Consider the following 13,671-nt stretch of genomic DNA (forward strand, 5'->3'; position numbering starts at 1 on the left):
ACACCTGTTGGTGTGGTGTGCTTATTGTTTAACTGGCTTTAGTTTTGTCACTAATAAGTAAGCATGTGTTTGTTTTCGCATATGAAGGGGGATTGACCCAAATAGTTTTATATACACTCAGAGATCGCAACATTTGACATTTCAGCTCATCTCATCCACAACGCTTCAAAGCCCATTCACACTTAAAATCAACAAGAATTTCGTAAAATATTACGAAAAATACATACAAAATCAGTGTTCCTTATTGCAATAGCCAAAATTTCAACGCTGAGTAAGGTCTGTTAACATAGATTAAACTAGATACGAAATGTGAATTTCCCGCGACGATAATCGACGATAAACGAGCGAACGCGAGACTGGCTTCGAATAGATCATGAGAACTACATCGTGCTTTAGACGCTGCCCGAAGCCAATAAATATATACTACAGAATTTATGCACAACTGAACCATTTCACTTTAATCAAGTGTAACTGAAACAACTGTCGTAAACATTTACAGATCATAGACACACACGTAAACTATGAACAAAAACATAAACTATGAACACAAAACACACGATTACGTGCAGACAAAACATTACGTTAAAGTTACTGTAATGTGAAGAAAATAGAGTTCCTCAAGGTTTCAAAGCGTTTTACACACAAATAGCAATGGGCTTGACCCGTAAAGTCTCAATAAAAAGAATTGCTTTACATATGGTGAGATTGTAAGATTATAGCCATGTTTTTGAAAATAAACGCATATTATCGAATGATATACAATAACAACTACCATTTAAAAAGATTAGAAGTAATATTTAAACTGATGAGTGTTTATATGGAGAATAAAAGGCCTTTGTTTGCTAACATTTCGCTAGTTATTCGATTGCTGAGCATTCGAAGCTTTCAGTGTTTGCGAGTCTAATTTTACAGAAATTATCCGGAAATAATCGTCACAGTGGGTAATTCAAAACGTAAATAAAGTACTCCGGGATAAGCTTTCTGTTGTTTTTTTCTTCATATGTATCTTTCGTTTAATTTTAATATTATCACCTTGTCAATATTTCCAGAACATATTAATTCATAAGTTGGTAATTGAGAAGTAGTGAACATTATTTTTTAAAGCGAGAAATATCAACACATTTCTGAAAAGATAAAATTCTGCATATTTAAACGTGATTGTTTTAATGAAAGAAGAGAACATTCTAATTTTACCACAACCTGAATACATGAACCGGTAAATTTCAAATATAAACAGTAAATGCAAAATGTTAACATCGGCAATTGACATACGCAACTCATTTTACAGTGTAAACGGAAGCTCGTGATTGTTTCACGGGCAAGAGGGACGAAAACAGCTTTGACTGCAAACACTACATACTAATACAACCGTACATTACTGAAATCTATCAACATGAAACAAAATAATCTTCAGCACTCCCCAGACTGCACACATGTTTGTGACTAATCAGCTTCGAACGAACATCGAACTAGATATTACATATATCCTCATTCGTAATCAACTGTCGCTTCAGATCGCTGTTTTGGCCGTTATCGTGTTCATACTCCTCCTGTACTGTCCTGATCTTCTCGTACATTGGCTTCTTCGACTTCCTCCAGTCTCCCCACCTTTGCTTCACATTGCGAACCAAGTATGTCATCGAAGACGTCAACTTAACGTGCCTGAGATATTAAAACAGACATTCGAGAGTTTTGAAAATATAATTAAAATGACTCTCCAACATGTAAATCTGGGGAAAAATCATCATTGTTATTTTTAAATGTTCCGTATGAAGTAAGAATATGCTAATCTAACTCAAACATCCGCATTAAACAGAATCAGATACTACTCCAGACCTTAAGGTTAGGATAGACCTACACGTGCCATTAAAATGGTTTAAATCCTCAATGCATGACAATGATCATTCCAATGCCTTGACCATTTCTTAATTGATATACATCATGCTTTAAGCCCCATAAACACTCATAATCAACGAAAAGTACAACAAATCTTCGGATATCGTCGCTGGAAATTCACAGGGAATATATTGCCACAAAAAACGAGCGTGTTTTATCTCTTTAAATCTATGTTACCATAACACATGTAGCGTTAAAAATTTTGCTATTTCTATAAGGAGCACTGATTTTTCTGGGTAAATTTAATTTTACGAAATATTCGTTGATTTTTAGAGTTCTTGGGGCTTTAATGTCGTATTGTTTGTGTTGTACAGGCATTTTATTTTTCTTAAATAAATATATACATGTGTTAACAATAATTTCTCTCCTGATAGTGTTGCTAGTCCATTGTATGGAACAGTATACAACTTACAACCATACAATTGTAAAGTAACGCTCAGAAATGTTAAAGCATACATATCAAAAGTACTGGTATAGCCCCCCGTTTCCGATGTCGACAAAAGTACGTTCCATACCACATGATGGTCACTCACCAATCAAAACTTTTCCTCCTAAAGCAGCACATGACCAACAGTAACAGAAGTGTTATCAATGACAGCGACAGCATAAGAATCACGTCGAGAAGAAAGTTATCTGAAATGCAATCCATGTAAGTTGAGCTATCTGCCTTCGTAGTATATTTGCTGACAAGTGGTAATGACTTTATTTTGTCAATGGACTTTTTTTTCACGAGCCATATTTTAGCTTCAAAAACGTTCACGGTGTTTTATTTTTACGCCATATTCTGGCTTTCAATACCGCTTTCTATTTCACTAACAATGTAAAATATGAAAAACAACGGCTTATTATCAACATAATACCATACAATTAAAGTAGACATAAGGCGTGCGTACATGTTCAATCAGCATTACAACAACATAGTAGTAAGGTACATTGACATTTAAAAGCGTACGTTCAAAAACGATGTTCTCTGGTCGATTTATACAAGGTAACTGTTTATCATCGTTGATAAACTTTGCAAAAAATCATCTTAACTCATGTTGATTCTTTTAAACTAAAAACTAAATCTTGTAAAAAATAGTGACAACGGACACCCACGACGGCGCATGTCGTAAAATGTAGCAAGTTGATAAGAAAAAGTGGGCGAGGCCAGTTTTAACAACAGGAGCATGACAGACAGACATACAGACAGACAGACAAGCGGACAGACAAACGGAGAGACGGCCGGATGGGCGGATGAATAGCAAAACGGCAATGGTAAAACAAATTTACCCAATTTACTTCTTAACGGTGCGTAATAACTTCTTACTTATTCCATACATACCTTTGGTGGAATCAATCACTGATGGCAGTAGATCCATTACTTTGCACGTGGTTCCGTTCTCCGAGATCTCATATCCTTTTGGACAATAACAATGCCGGGAACCATTATTTGTCTCCACGCATGTGTCGGAGCAGTTTCCGTTATTTAATGTGCAAGCACCGGGTGGAGGTGATAGCGTTGTTGTGCGTATTTCTTGAAAATAACAATTTCAATTTATAGAAACCGTAGAGAAAGAATGCGTCTGCAAAGAAATACCATGTATGCTATATTATATAATATATGTTTATTATGTATTATTATAATATATTAAATTATAATCCACCTGCACGAATGCGCAGAACTGTTTTAAACCGTTTTAAACATGCGCTTAAAAAGAATGTACAGTTACAAAATTGTCCGTTACAACTTAAACAAAAGTAGTAAAATATTGCAAAATGTGCATTTAATATCATGCATAAACATTAACATCTGCACAATATTACTATGACACAACTCTGCAATTTCTGTATATAACATGATATGTATTTTGGACCGAAGGCCTCTGTTTCTTTAATAAACTGTTGACTTGACTTGACTATCGCTGGTTTCTAAGTTATAGTTATCTCCTGTATTACGTCTTATAAAACTGAACAAGTAATCTATTTGTATGTGTCATATGATTACGTAGGTAGAACATTAAATTATAGACAAAATATTCTCAAAACTAACCGATGCAAGTAAGCATATTGGTTGCCATGTTGAAACCCTCCGGGCAGGAACAGCGGTATGATCCAGGGGTGTTAGTACACTCATGAGAACAGCCGCCGTTCAACTTATCGCATTCGTTGATGTCTGTAACATTAATTGAACGTATGAGCCATAATGAGCGTATGGATTTAATCTGCTTTTTGTATATCATTACATATTAATTAAGCCGCAGTTATCATACTTGTGTTTGCGTCAATATTGTTTACACATCCTTTTATATTCGACTTCGGAAAAGATTTTGTAACTGTGTGTAAACGTAAACATATGTGTATGATGCAACTGAATGTCGGTGTTATGGGGTGTTTTTGTTCAACATAGTTGTTGTTAATTCGATGCTGTTTTGTTTTATTTTTTCGCAATACTTTATGAATTATTTATAAGCAACATTTAAGTTTCTAATATAGGACAACGATAAAACACATATTAATCAACCTTTTTTAATCACATGCGTTGAAAAACATACACACACATATATATTTGAGTCACTCACAAACTATGTTATTATTGTATGTGCGACATAAACAGGGCCGACCACAACCTTACCATCACATTGATTTCCGATGAACCCTGGTTTGCATTCGCATATTCCAGGAGCCTTGCATATGCCTCCGTTGGGGCAACCAATCGGATCGAAGCACACGGCTGTCATATAACAAAATAAGGAGCCTTATATAGATTAGATAAACAAAATGTGAGAAAACATATAACGATTGGTTGTATTGTTCACTTTGTGTCAGAAACTTGTTAAATCATTTAGCATGCAAGTTCAGTTTGTTTGAATATTTTATAGGTAAATACGTAGCCCCACCACCAATTGTATAAACTCTATTTCTATACTACAATGCTTTAAAAACACGAGTTTTATCTTTTAATATTGACACGTTGATGAAATATCCATAAAAAGACTTTGGCAAGAACCGGTAAAACTGACTCAAACTAAGTTTTTGGAATGAAGTCTTTTCACGTGACTTCTGCTGGTGGATTATTTCTTTACTTTGAAAAACATATCAGCACGGTGTTTACCTTTAACTACCAAAATTGACATCACATTACTATGCATAGCAGTAAGTTAGCATAAGTATATTGACCGCCTAGACGATGCCGTTGCAAAAGAAAGTTTGATGGATACTTTACTCTAGTGCCTACTGAAAACCATTTGCTTATGCTAAAGTTATAATAAATGTTGAAATAAAAACATACGTTCACAGCTTGGACCTTGGTACCCCGGGCAGCACTTTTTTCGAGAACAGAGGCCCAACTCATACACTGGTTTCCAGCTGGAAAATTTGTTATGAAGAACAAAGTCTTTAAAAGACGCGCACTTATTTAAAATTAAAGAAAATCACGAACATCTAATTTTGCCAATGGTGCTCAATATTAAACAGAAAAATACCTTACAACTTAGATTACATCATATAACGGTACTGTTACTACCTTACAGCAATATGCGTTTTCATGTATAAGCCTGGGTTATAATATATATATAAATGTCTAGTTTACCCTCGCATTTTAAATGTGAATATTCACAGCGAAACAATATATATATATTGTTTCGCTGTGAATATTCACATTTAAAATGCGAGGGTAAACTCGACATTTAAATGAATGGAACGCTACCTTGATTCCTTGCATCTGAACAACTTTGTGATGTCCCAGCACCACCCCACAGTTACTTCTTCTTTTTGTTTGTAAGTGTTGCAGTCGTATGCCACATCTATCGTTCAGCCATCCACATACCTAAAAAAGCAAACTATATGTTTAAAGTCAAGTAATTTTTCCCCCAAAATAACAGCTTCTTACAGGCTGTTTCCCAAGTGCAAAAAGTAAACAAGAGCACCGCCTTGCGGGTGCAGACCGCTCATCTATTTTCTTTTTAAAGGTGAAGGGACTCTTATTTTCAATCACAAAGGGGGGAGGGGTGGAGTGAAGAGGGGTGTATAGTGTGGGGGTGTGGACATTTATTACATTATTTTCCAAAAATGCGGAAAAAAAATCGAGGGGGGGGGGGTGAGTGTTGGGGGGGGGGGGAGATTCTTGGGTGCGATGGTTGGACGGTATTTCAAACATAAAATAATAAAAATAAATATTTGTGTTTTTTAACCGTTTCAAAAAAAATAATGTGGGGGGGTATAGTGTGAGGGTGTGGTGGTCATTTGTGAGATGATGTTAAAAAAAAATAGGGGGAGGATTCGGGGGGAGGGGGGGGGAGGGGGGGGGGGGAGGACACGGGGGATGGTTTGGGTGGAGTCTATTGTGGTATGTCAGGTAAGAGTAGTTTTGTTAAAGTATCAATCAAATCTAATCATAAATAAAGAAGTTATGGAAATTTAAGCAAAATTTAATAATTTGACCTTGAGAGTCAAGGTCATTCAAAGGTCAAGGAAAAATTCAACTTGCCAGGTACAGTAACCTCATGATAGCATGAAAGTATTTGAAGTTTAAAAGCAATAGCCTTGATAGTTAAGAAGTAAAGTGAATCGAAACACAAAATTTAACCATATATTCAAAGTTACTAAGTCAAAAAAGGGCCATAATTCCGTGAAAATGACAACCAGAGTTATGCAACTTGTCCTTTTACTGTACCCTTATGATAGTTTGCGAGTGTTCCAAGTATGAAAGCAATATCTATGATACTTTAGGGGTAAAGTGGACCAAAACACAAAACTTAACCAAATTTTCAATTTTCTAAGTATAAAGGACCCATAATTCCATCCAAATGCCAGTCAGAGTTACATAACTTTGCCTGCACAGTCCCCTTATGATAGTTAATAAGTGTTGCAAGTATGAAAGCAATAGCGTTGATACTGTAGGAATAAAGTGGACCTAAACACAAAACTTAAACAAATTTTCAATTTTCTAAGGCCCATAATAAAAGGGCCCATAATTCTGTCAAAATGCCAGTCAGAGTTACATTACTTTGCCTGCATAGTCCCCTTATGATAATAAGTAAGTGTTGCAAGTATGAAAGCAATAACTTTGATACTTACGGAATAAAATAGACCTAAACACAAAACTTAACCAAAATTTTTAATTTTCTAAGTATAAAAAGGGCACATAATTATGTCAAAATGCACGCCAGAGTTATCTAACTTTGTCTGCCTAGTCCCCTCATGATAGTAAGTAAGTGTACCAAGTTTGAATGCAATAGCATTGATACTTTCTGAGAAAAGTGGACCTAAACGCAAAACTTAACCAACATTTTCAATTTTCTAAGTATAAAAAGGGCACATAATTCTGTCAAATTGCACGCCAGAGTTATCTAACTTTGCCTGCCTAGTCCTCTCATGATAGTAAGTAAGTGTACCAAGTTTGAATGCAATAGCATTGATACTTTCTGAAAAAGTGGACCTAAACGCAAAACTTAACCGGACGCCAACGCCGACGCCGACGCCAAGGTGATGACAATAGCTCATATTTTTTTTTCAAAAAAATAGATGAGCTAAAAAGGCTGTTTCCAAATTGAAAAAAGTAACATTTTTTTTACAAAAACTCTGACCAAAATTTCCCCCTAAATATGCCAAACTTTTCCAATAAACTCAATAATTGGTTTACTGAGTTTATTATACATCTATTTCATAACCTTGCACTTTATCATATAAATTTACGAAATCAGTTTAACATGCACTGATAAACAATTGGTATACCGTTATTTATAATCCTATAAACAATGTTTAATTTTTCCCAATTCTATGGTCTATCGCGCTTATCTCCCAATCAAAAAGGCTGTAAAATTTAAAGCGAATAAAGTCACTGAAAGTTGCAATTTCAATACGATTTTATGCGAAATTCTATATATTGTAGCACTGTCATATAGTAGTATCCGCTTACTTAAGACATGCCAAGTATCAGCATCATATTACAAAGATTTAAACGGGATATTATAATTCGCACAACGAAAGAATTACCCTCCAGAAAATGGATGTCCATGTAAACCGCGTAAAGCTCACGCGCAAAAAAAAAACGGATGCTGACCTGTGCCACCCATCGAAATGGTTTAACAAAGTTTACTGTTTAAATTGTGGCAGATACAGATTATTAAAGCAGCTTATTCAAAATCACAGTTCCTGCTTTTTGTCAATATATTATAGTTCTGCGATTGTTATTTGAATAGAAGTAAGATTGTATATTCTTAAATCATATTGACTGTCATGTACAATATATATTACATTAACAGAGAGAAAGGCACATCAAATACTGCATCTATCCTATAACGAGATGAAAATCGATAGTATAAAAACGATCGTATAAACTTAAGCTTTATACTTTTTTTCCGTAGTTGACAAAACATATTCGCCAATTTTTGGAAAAACCCAAATCTGATCTAACAAGAGATGTGTTTGTCAGAAACACAATGCCCCCCTATTGCTTTCAAATAAAATGTCAATTTATCATTTGGCAGTTTTAGAAATTATCTCCCTTTTAAAGCTTATTACTTCCCTTGGATTTTATTTTTTGACTTTTGACCTTGAAGGATGACCTTGACCTTGACCTTTAACTAATCAAAATGAGCAGCTTCATGAGATACACATGCATGCCAAATATCAAGTTGCTATCTTAAATATTGCACAAGTTATGGCAAATGTTGAAGTTTTCGGACGGACGGACGGACGGACAGACTGACGGACAGTTCAACTGCTATATGCCACCCTACCGGGGGCATAAAATAGCGATAGTATAAAGCTAACGTTTATATGATCGTTGTTATACTATCGATTTTCATCTGGTAATTGGATAAAATATTCTCTATATATCAAAATATAGCCAATCATTAAATTCCAGCATAAACATAGGGCATAAACACATGCATATCCGTCATAATCCCAGTAAACGTGAATACGAACTCGGAATGTGCGACCGAAATATACTTGCGCATCAAAACATTTACACCCGATAATGACCCAGTAATTACATAACAGACATGTTTTCAGAGAAAATGCAACTGACAAGAATTTACCATGAAGTAGTATACTAAGATTGCATACCCATCCGAAAGTAAGTAAGTAAGTAAGGCAAAAAATCATTTGTAAACGACATGATCGGAGGTAGAAGAATAAAACGAAAAAGAAGAAAAAAACTACAAAAGAAAATATAAAAAAACGAAGAATAGGAAGGAAAGGGAGACTAAGAAGAAAACGAAGAATACATTGAAGAATATTAAACAATATTATAAGAAGTAGAAGAAGAACGAGAAGATGAAATGGAAAAAGAATAATGCCAAAAAAAATACTAAATTTCATTACAAATAACACTACTTACCACACGTGAACAAAAACCATCACGATAACTGACACAGTATGCATCTAAGCAATAAAGTTAAATAGCTAATTTATAAAAAGGAACAAATGCAAATGCGCAAAACGTAATATAATTCGACAAATGATTACGTGGCCACTCCGTGCTACGAGCTAAATGCAGGAATATTTTGGAAATTATCTTGAAATCCCCAACAGCTCATGTATATAATTACAGTGTTTGGTTTTCCACTCTGCAGGAAAGACAGATCGTCTGCATCGCATTGCCCATTGGTCGGTTGCATACAATGGAACGTATCGTTTCGTGTGTTCTAAATGTATATACTATCGTTGTGTGATTGCATAAACTGTTTTTACAGATTTTTGAATGTGATACAGGTCCAGTGGTTCGGAAATCAAGATTTCCTCGCGAAGAGTTGTAGGTACGGTAATTCGAGAGGCAAGAAGGGCAGAGCGCAGACGTTATTAAAATCGTTTTATTAGTTGTTCGCGTGCGAAGAACTAAGGTTAGTGGTATGCGTTGCAAGTAAGTCTGCTCTTAACTACGCTTAGAACGATAACCACCGCATCTGCCTGTTTATACTTCACCACTGGTACACTGCAGACAGTGAGTGTGTGGTGTGTGTGTGTGTGTGTGTGTGTGTGTGTGTGTGTGTGTGTGTGTGTGTGTGTGTGTGTGTGTGTGTGTGTGTGTGTGTGTGTGTGTGTGTGTGTGTGTGTGTGTGTGTGTGTGTGTGTGTGTGTGTGTGTGTGTGTGTGTGTGTGTGTGTGTGTGTGTGTGTGTGTGTGTGTGTGTGTGTGTGTGTGTGTGTGTGTGTGTGTGTGTGTGTGTGTGTGTGTGTGTGTGTGTGTGTGGTTGTGTGTGTGTGTGTGTGTAATCATTAGTGTTTGAAAGCTTTTGTGACGACATTTGCCAGTTTGTCATTCAAATCTGTACATATTGGCTGCTTTCAGTGAGAACGGGGCTTAATGTATGCCAAATACTAGTAAGCGGTGTCCCAGATTAGCCTGTGCACACTGATTAGCCTGTGCAATGGGCACAAGCTAATCAATGGCGAAACTTTTTGATTTTACGGTGTTTTTCGTTGAAAGAGAGTCTCTGGTACTGGAATGACATTTAATGCATATGCATTTAGCCATGCTTTTCCAAAATGAAGCTTATATTATCTTTTCTATGAATGATTTGAAAAAAAAGATAAAAGTGATAATAAATTTAAGGCAAATAAACAAAATCACTTATAAATCAAATAAACAACCAATGAGTTTTAAATTGTAACCTTTTGGCATTTTTAGTAAACATCTAAAAGGGAACTTTTCACAGTTTGTCAGTTAATGCTTAATATTGATAAATGTAAACATTGGAACTTAAAAGCTCCATGAAAAAAAAAACAAGAATAAAATTAAAGAAATCAAAAAAGTTACCCTCAACTGGGCTCAAACCCCTGACCCCTGGAATAAAAGTCTATCGTTTAGACCACTCGGCCATCCGTTCTCATACAACGAGAGATGTATTTCATACTTTATATAAGCAATCCTCGTAGTATGAACAAAATTAACGACAACAACAGAACTCTCCAAATTATTAAATCGTTTAATTGTTCAATTTGCAAATCGTGAAAAGGTCCCTTTAATGTCTTCAGACTTGCAAATTGAATGAGTTCAATACACTGTCAGATCTTACATCATGAATAACTTACGGGTTGAGTGATTGCCTGTTGGCCTGTGGCAATAGATTTAAGTCCAGAAAACTCAATTTCAAAAGTTGGTTACAGTTGGGCTAAAAGCAGGGAAACTAGCTTTTTCAAAGCTTGAACAACTCAATACAATTAAACATAGAATACAAATTGGCGACTGTGGATCAATTAGGCCAAGAAAAAGATTCAATTCCGGCTCACAACAAGACATGATGCATTAAAAGTCTGTCATGTCGGCAAAATTGTTGCTCAATAATTCAAAGAAAATATAAAAAAGTATTAGATACACAAAATACAATATGTTCATGATTCTAGGCTTGTTATTATTTAGCAAGGCAACTAAAATTCTAAAGATGGTTGCCAGTGCAGCAACCAATTGCGGAAAAAAAAGAGACATACTGTTGTTATTTTGTCTAAGTTATCTATATAACATAATTATGTGGATAAACAGTGCACACACAGTCGACCTGTGCTTTAAGACACACTCTTTATAAATTTGAATTGGTTGTGTTCATTTCAAACTTGCGATATAAAATGCTTTAACATAATTTTGAAAACAGACTTGCGTCTAAGATTATGCAAGAGCGAACAACTGCAGTCCCTTCAGCGCTTTTATTCATTTAAAGGCTGACGGTTTAGGCGGAAAGTGTTTGCAAAGGCTAATATGGGACGAGACTTTACACACATGCATTAAAGTCCCTTTCACAGAGCTCGATTGACATGTCGATTGACATGTCCGTTTTTTTTTCACACAACAAAATTCATTACAACTGTTCATGATAAAGAATGAACACAGTATATAAACGAGTTAAATCCTTTAAGTGGAGAATTATTGCGAAACTGTGTGCAATTAGTACAATAAATAAAGAACAAGATAAGCGTTCGGTTTTGTGTAACTTATGTAGTGAGACAAATGCGTACAGTCCGAACTATCAACCAAAAATGGAAGTCCGCGCTACAAATGTAAGTTGCCTCGAGTGATACAATACAACACGCGGATCGCATGATAAATCGTTTTCATGATGCGATGTTTAAGATATACATGTACTACTAATATATCTGATATGAATACATGATCAGCAAAATGTCGGTTATCGCCGGAAAGCCTTGGGTTGACGTATACTGATTTGTGTCGCCAAACTAGGCTTTTTATCGCTTTTATGGGCTATTTATAGATCTTATACAGATTGCCCACAATAGTTTTGGTTGATGAGTGGCGGTATTCAATTATCTGCCAATAGTTGTGGTTGATGAGTGGCGGTATGCAATTATTTGCCAAGTTATGAGTGGCGGTATTCAATTATCTGCCAAGTTAGCGAGAAAAATAATGTATTTTATTCTACACATATCGATAATTGATCTAGTTTCTGAACATAAAACGATTGAAAAGCACACTTTGCAAAGACAACCATCGTAGGAAATTTAAAGTGTTTAACAATACCGTTGGACAGTTATAAAAGGAATGCTCTCTGTTTCCGCGCATGCGCGTTGAGTGTAGGATATGCTTTGTCATCGCCATTAAAATCGTCCGCAAGTTCCCATGTTGTGTGTAAGGCCCTGACCTGCAGCTCTCTTTTCGCCCAATCCGTTTGTGGAATTACTGATATGGATTCGGGTTTAACTAAACACATTTACGCCCATCGATTAGTTAAATGGTGTTTGAATATTGATATAAAAACATGTGCAACAGTATATAGGTGACCGAGTTTATTTTTTCCTCAACACGGTAGTACGGGGTTGAAATATTATTGATTGGACGCGAGTTTTGCTTTATTCAAAAATATCACTGGAGTGAAGTGCCAAATTTAAAGGGGCCTTTTCACGTGTTGATAAATTGACAACTTAAAAGAAAATTGTTGCAGATTCGCTTATTTTCGTTGTAGTGATTATATTTGTGAGGAAACAGTAATACTGAACATTTACCATGCTCTAAAATATCCATTATATGCATCTTTTGATGATTTAAAAACATGAAAAATTATAAAGCGTTTCAATGCGAAACGATTGAATAATTTGGAGAGTTCTGTTGTCGTCGTTATATTTTGTGATACTGCGAGGATTGCTTATATAAAGTATAAAATATATCACATATGATGGCCGAGTGGTCTAAGCGATAGACGTTTACTCCAGTGGTCCGTGGTCCGAGCCCAGTTTAGGGTTACTTTTTTTCTTTCTGTAATTTTATTGTTGTTTTGTACTGGAGCTTTTTAGATAAAATGCTTACATTGATCAATATACAGCATTAAATGACAAACTTCAATACGTGCCAAAATCTGTGAAAAGGCCTTTACTCTCTCAAAAACGTTCGTTAGTCGTTTTAGGAATCGCTCTTTTCATAGATCTTCTAGCATTTTATAGATCTTTGCTTTTAATTGTAAATGATTTCCGATTATCAAGAATTTACTATGGGGATTTCCTTCTTAAATGGATACCGGACCCTTTTTCAAATTTCATTTAATAAAAAAGCACAAAAAATACATAATAACTGTCATATAATAAGGTGACACTAATGCAATGCCTCTATGCTTAAGTATATTGTATTTTTGCGCTTCTATGTTTGTTTGAAGTTCGCATTTAAACGCAGTTTAAACTTTAATCAATTTCTCAAGAACCCATGTACATGTATGCTTATACTAAGTGTAAGTAAATAATTGCGACCATGCCACGCGACCTAATTTCGAAGGTCGCGCGCTAGTGCATGTTTTTATCTGCTGATAAAAATTGTAGGGCGAGAATAGGTTTGACCGAAGGTTTATAT

General features: G+C 35.4%; 2 protein-coding genes across 2 annotated transcripts in view; one reads left to right on the forward strand and one right to left on the reverse strand.

Annotated features, from left to right (window-relative positions):
• LOC127855742 (succinate dehydrogenase cytochrome b560 subunit, mitochondrial-like) overlaps positions 1–13,671 on the forward strand; it is a 171,179-nt gene that overhangs the window by 72,424 nt on the left and 85,084 nt on the right. The gene's annotated exons all lie outside the window — the stretch shown is intronic.
• LOC127855746 (uncharacterized) lies at positions 440–5,682 on the reverse strand. Its single transcript, XM_052391542.1, has 7 exons — positions 5,585–5,682; positions 5,168–5,244; positions 4,511–4,609; positions 3,929–4,051; positions 3,221–3,412; positions 2,430–2,529; positions 440–1,662 (listed from the first exon to the last, which is right to left on the reverse strand). The coding sequence occupies exons 4-7, from the start codon at positions 3,954–3,956 to the stop codon at positions 1,470–1,472; spliced, it is 513 nt and encodes a 170-aa protein (XP_052247502.1). The 5' UTR covers positions 3,957–4,051; positions 4,511–4,609; positions 5,168–5,244; positions 5,585–5,682; the 3' UTR covers positions 440–1,469.

Source organism: Dreissena polymorpha, chromosome 13 (assembly GCF_020536995.1).
Source record: "Dreissena polymorpha isolate Duluth1 chromosome 13, UMN_Dpol_1.0, whole genome shotgun sequence".
Classification (NCBI taxonomy): Eukaryota; Metazoa; Mollusca; class Bivalvia; order Myida; family Dreissenidae; genus Dreissena; species Dreissena polymorpha.